General features: G+C 59.5%; 1 protein-coding gene across 1 annotated transcript in view; it reads right to left on the reverse strand.

Annotated features, from left to right (window-relative positions):
• Window positions 1-4,043: 4,043 nt before the first annotated feature.
• The window catches only part of Btbd2 (BTB domain containing 2), a 17,106-nt gene continuing 15,258 nt past the window's right edge, over window positions 4,044-5,891 (reverse strand). The window contains exons 7-9 of the mRNA XM_015503606.2: window positions 5,754-5,841; window positions 5,478-5,624; window positions 4,044-5,280 (exon numbers count right to left, since the gene is read on the reverse strand). Of these exons, the coding sequence (XP_015359092.1) occupies window positions 5,119-5,280; window positions 5,478-5,624; window positions 5,754-5,841 (397 nt within the window). The 3' untranslated portion in view covers window positions 4,044-5,118. The remainder of the gene's footprint in view (window positions 5,281-5,477; window positions 5,625-5,753; window positions 5,842-5,891) is intronic.

Genomic DNA, 5,891 nt, shown 5'->3' on the forward strand with positions numbered 1-5,891 from the left:
GTCCCTCCGCGGTCCAGGCACAGGCCTCCTGGGCTGTGCCCCGCGGTCCCCGCACAGCTCCCCGCAGTGGCGCCGCCGGGATCTCTATTCCACCAGCGGAGCGTGGTTTCTGCTGGGAATTAATTTGGGGGTTTGCTTCGCTTCTTGAGGTGCCTTTTAGCACCTCACATGACTCCCAGCTCCTGAGAGAGGTCGCCGTCGTCCCTTCCAGCCAGGCCCTTTTTGGTCGGGGCGCTCGCTGTCCCGGTCTTCAGCCCCGGGCTGTGGCTCCGCTTCCCCGCTGACCTGCGGGCTCTGTGGCTGGAGGTCTGTGCGCTGCCGCTCTGCAGCCCTTCCCTCCCACTCCCCTCCTGTGCAGGGCGGCCACTTTGTACCACCTCCAGTCCTCCAGGGCTCTTTGCTGATTTTTTTTTTCCATGTTTTTCTCTTTTTAGTTTGGACGATTTTTTTGGACTTTTTAATCTTTTTTTTTTTTTTTTTCACTTTGTCTGTTTAAACCACCCAGTGGATTCTTTTCGGGTTGTTTTATCCTTTCTCAGTGGTGGGAGGAGCCCAGGGCCTCGTGCTGCTGTCCAGGGCTCTGTCCCTGAGCTGCACCCAGCCCAGTCAGATGTGTTAGTCATAGAATACCTCTCTCCCTCTCTGCTCTGGTCTGTCCCCAACAAAAACTGAGGTTAAATCCAGTGCCCAACATGACAGTGTGAGAGGTGTTGGGGACTCAGACAAGCCACGCAGGAGGCGTGGGCTCCACCCCCCAAAGTGGATCACTATCCCCAAGAGACTGGCTCAGGCTCCCTGGACTGAGCCGGGTGTCAAGGGATGCCACTGGCCACTACAAGAGTGGCGTTGGACAGCCTTTGCCCCCTTCTGCACACACAGCCACTCTTGTACACACTCGGGCCACCCCGCCATGAGGCCCAGCAGGTGCCACACTGTGCCTCAGGAACTGTGAGCTGGTGCGCCTCATTTCCTCATAGCTCCCCGCCTCAGGCAGCTTGTTCCAGCAGCGCAAGTGGATAGGGCAGGTTCCCCCCCACCCCCGCTGTGTGCTTGCAGGTCTGCACCCTGGTTCACACGCCTGGGCCCAGGGGTCTTGGCTGCCCGGCTCTTGGCTCTGGGATCGACTTTCACACAGCCATGACTGTGCTGTGTCCCCAGCAGGGCCACAGCGTGCAGGAGGCCAGCTCTCTTCTCTGGTGGGGAGCTGAGCTCACAGATGAGGACTGCTCGGCACTCATTGCACCTGAGCTCAGCCCTGGGCCAGGTCTGGACACTGGCCTCTCCTGGAGAGACTCAGGAGCCGGCCCAGCTCACCAGCCAGCACTGAGCAGGAGTGTCACGTCTCCTGCAGCACGGCCAGCCCACCTGTGCCCAAAGTCAGTGGTGCCCCAGGAGAGTGGCCTCTGCTCCCCAGGAGGCCCTTTCCCCCCTGGAGCTTAGGCCTGTAGATGTGCCTCCGTCCCAAGGGAGTGTGACTTCCTCCCTTCCTCACCTTGGGTGGGGCGGTTTTTCCAGTACTGGGGTTGGGCCCCGAGGTGCTCCACCACTGAACTGCGCCCCAGCCCTTTTCACCGATTTTTTGAGTGTGTGTGTGTGTGGGTGTGTTTAGTTGTAGATGGACACAATTTCTTTTACTTATTTTTATGTGGTGCTGAGGATGGAACCCAGTGTCCCCCATGTGCCAGTGTCCCCCACGTGCCAGGCGAGCACTCTGCCGTGAGCCCAGCCGGCCCCTTGCCCCTTACACTTTCGAAGCAGACCTCTAACTCCAGCGTGGGAGGACCTGAAAGGCACAGCCGACTCCTCCTGGGAGCAGCCCTTGGGGACACGATAGCAAGATGCTCCTCTTGTCTCAAGACTGCACTTGGACACATTGTCAGGAAGTTGGGGAAAGCCGAGTGTCAGCACATGATCAGGAACTGGCTGTGGAATTTCTTCAGAGTCTCTATGAATCTGACATCATTTCAAAACAAACTTAAGAACCTGCAAAATGTTAATTAAGAGGAGGAAGAAGAGCGAGAAGGAAAATCTGTGGACATGAGGACCGCACCTGTCACCTGCAACCTGGGAGGCCGAGGCAGGAGGACGCCGACTGAGCCAGGCCCAGCGAGTCAGGACTCTGTTTCAACATAAAAAGGGCTGGGGGTGGCTCAGCGCAGGACAGCCCTGGGCTGAGTCCCAGGGTTCCATCGAGAACCTGATTTCTTGAGATGAACGCTGAGACCACAGAGTTTGAACTCTCTTCCCTTTTCTTCGTGTGTGTGTGTGTGTGTGTGTGTGTGTGTGTCTGGGGTGACCCCGGGGCCCTGTGCGGGAAGTGCCCGGCCACTGGCCCCACCCACCCTGCGTCTCTCTTCGGTGTCCAGCTCTGGGCTTCCCACAGTCGGGGCATGTTTTCCTCTCAGTTCTCTGCTGGGTCCAATTTTGGTATAATTTCAAGATCTTCAGTGTTGCCCAACTTCTGTATGATTTTGTGCGTAAACCTTTGGGGACTTTCTGGCCACCTTCTGCCTGCTCAGGTCACTGTCTAGGACCGCACTGGAGGTGCCCCTGGGCTCTGGTCGGAGCCATGTGCATCAACACAGGTCTCGTGGGTCACACCTGCTGTCCGTGCTGGGCTCAGCGTGGCTCAATGTCCATGGACTTGCTGGGCATGGGGCGGCGCCACCGTCAACCCTGCAGGCCACCCTGCAGCCTGGGTGGCCACAGCAGGACACAAGGTCAAGGCCAGACTGACAACTTGGCGAGACCCTTCTTCACAAACAAATAAGTAAATAAATAAAAAGGACTGGGGTGCAGTTCAGAGGTGGAGAGGCCCTGGGGCTCCTCCCCAGTGCGCAAGCTTGGGGAGGGGCGGGGCTCACTGGAGAGCGCCTGCCTGGCACCTGTGAGGCACTGTGCTCGGTGCTCAGCACCACAAATACAGAAATAAAATAAAAAATTAAATAAAAACACCAAAAACCTAAAAAATTAATAAATACAGCTACTTGCATTTAGTGTGATCATTGATGGAGCTGAATTAAACTCTACCATCTTCTTTTTTGACTCTTTGTTTTTTTGTAGGAGGATGGACCCAGAGGTGTTCTACAGTGTGCTACGCCCCCAGCCCTCATTTTGAGACAGGGCCGGAGGCTGGCCTTGAACTTACGATCCTCCTGCCTCAGCCTCCCAAGCTTCTGGGACTACAGGCCTGTGCCACCGTGCCCAGCTAAAAGTTCTTTTTGTTTTTCTAAATATTATTTTTTAGGTGTAGATGGACACAACACAATGCATTTAATTTTTATGTGGTGTTGAGGATCGAACCCGGGTCCCGCCCGTGCTAGGGGAGTGCTCTACCCCTGAGCCACAATCCCAGCTCCTAAAAGTTCTTAATTACTGTATTTTCCATTCTAGAATTCTGTTTGTATTCCTACCATTAGTCTTTTTTTTTTTTTGGTCCTGGGGATTGAACTCGGAGGCCCTCACCACTGAGCCCCCCCAGGCCTCGCTGTTGCGGAGGCTGCCTTGAACTCGACCCTCCCACTGCGCCTCTTGTCCACCTCTGCCCGCCTTGAAGACACAAGTTTTCTGATGACTCCAGTTTTGGGGCACGGGGGCCTGTGCCAGGCGGTCTGCATCTTGCTGGGTCCTTGGTGGGGTGCCTCTCTGTTCACGTTTGGCTTGGTGTTCCATGGCTTGGCAGCACCCTCCCCCCACCCTTGCCCAGCGTGGCGTGGCCGTCCCTGCTGCCCAGAGTCCACCATGACAACACACCTGGCCAGGCTCGGCTCCGTCCTCAGGCCCCTGCGACCTCTCCTGCTGGATTTCTTGGGGTCTTGCTGTCCATGGGCATGGGAACCCGCCAAAGGCTTGGGAGCAGCTGCCATGTGGGCCCTCAGGGTGGCCTCTGCAGTTCGCTGCCCCAGGCCCTGTCCCTCCACCCCAGGCGCTAGCCCCGAGTCCCCACCCTGGGCTGCAGAGGCTGATCCTGGGGAGATGCCCTCAGCAAACTCGCTGGGCGAACAGCACCGAGTGGGCAGCAGCACACAGCGGCTCAGGGCAGCTGCGTTTCTTTCCTTTATTTAAAAAAATCATCTGGGGACGTGGTGTGAGGTGGGCACACCTTCCATGGCTTTGGGGAGCACGTGGGTTCCAGGAGGAGTCAGGGATGGGCGCAGGGTGTGGGGTGGTTCACACCCTCCAGAGCCTCTGGGCCAGGCAGTGGGTGGTGCCCTCGGGTCTCCTGCTCCACCTGGCCGGCCCGGCCTGCAGCTGGGGCACTGTCCTCAGCACACAGGCTGGAGGCCCTGCTCTGGGCTACAGGGGCCAAACGGTTGGAGGGGCTGGCCCTCCCGTGGGGCTCCTCACCTGGGCTGGGACTGCCCTTCGGGATGGCACAGGAGCCCGAGCCCCCACGGAGTCTACTCCCTGGGATTTGGGTCAGTGTCCTGGAGGAGGGGACACCCAGCAGGCAAGGGGTCACCATAGCCTCAGGTGCACGGCAGGCCAGGCCCAGTGTCCCCAGGGAGCAGACAAGCACAGAGGGAACACAAGACCCAAACCAGTGGCTCTCGAGCTCCCGCACAGGGTCTCTCAGCAGAGAATCGGGGTCCAGGGCACCGCAGTGTGCAGCTGGACACGCTCGGGCCACGCAACCAGGGCCTGAGGTTGGTGAGCTGGTCAGAGGGCCCTGAGCGGCAGGGACAGTGGCGGAAGCCCAGCCAGGACCTGGCTGACCCTTGGCCCTGGCTGACCTGGGCAGCTCAGACAGCCCTGCTCCCCAAACCTGAAGGACCGTCTCTCAGGGCCCCAGCCCTGGCCTAGCCACTTCCCCAGTGCCTCTACACAAGTGGCCACATGGTCACCTTCTATAATGCTGAGAAGGGGCAGGGAGTGGACGCATGGCCAAGGGAGGTTGGCTGGGGGCACACTGTGGGGTGGCCTAAGTGTGGACAATGACCTCAGGGGCCTGGCTATCTCCACAGGACAGGTGGTGGCAGGAGGTGGCCTAGGTATAAAAGATGACCTCAGGGCTGGCCCTGGCTGTCCTCCATGGAGAGGACATGGCATAGGGTGGCCTAGTGTAGATGACTTCAGAGCCTGGCTGTCCTCTGTGGACAGGGCGTGGCGTGGGGAGGCCTAGGTGTAGAAGATGACCTCGGGAATCTGGCCGTCCTCCACAGATGTGCCATTGTTGTTCCCGGCCGCGTAGCAAAAGGTGAAGCAAGTCTTGGCCCCTGTCGTTGGGGACTCATGGGTCACTTTGCGCAGGCCTTTGGTGCCATAATGGGAGTCGGGACCCTGCAGGGAGTGGGAGGCACAATGGGGTCAGGTCTCCCAGGGCCTCCAAGTGCTGAGGGAGGGGACGCCTGGGTGTGCACAGCATTCAGGACCCAACGGGGCACAGGTGGCCTAGCCCCCACCAGAGGGGTCTTCACCAGGAGGCAGACCCCCGAGGCCCAGAGCCGGAGGCGCTGCTGACCCCGCGGGAGGCGCACCTTGAGCGTGGCGCAGGCCGTGTAGTTGACGTTGGGCAGCACCTCCACGGGCTCCTTGAACATGACGCGGAAGGTGCTGGCCGAGCCGTCACAGCTGAAGCCGGTGTCGTTCTGGCCCAGGACCGTGTTGCTGTCGGTGTGGATGATCTGGGGGCGGGAAGGGGCTGCTCAGCGGCAGGTGGGGCCAGGGAGGAGGGGCCCGAAGGCCTCCCACCAAGCACCACGGGAGGGTCTGGGGCGTGGCCGGCGTGGGCGTGGCCGGCGCCCGGGACACACCTGGATGTTCACTTGGTAGTCCGTGGGTCCGTGGATGGATCCGTAGAGTCCAAAGCCCACCACGAAGATGCGCTTGTTGACTGAGAACCTGCGGAGGCGACCAGCCCGTCAAAACCCAAGGGAGAACCCCAGCCGGAC

This window comes from Marmota marmota, unplaced genomic scaffold, assembly GCF_001458135.2.
Source record: "Marmota marmota marmota unplaced genomic scaffold, marMar, whole genome shotgun sequence".
Taxonomy (NCBI): Eukaryota; Metazoa; Chordata; class Mammalia; order Rodentia; family Sciuridae; genus Marmota; species Marmota marmota.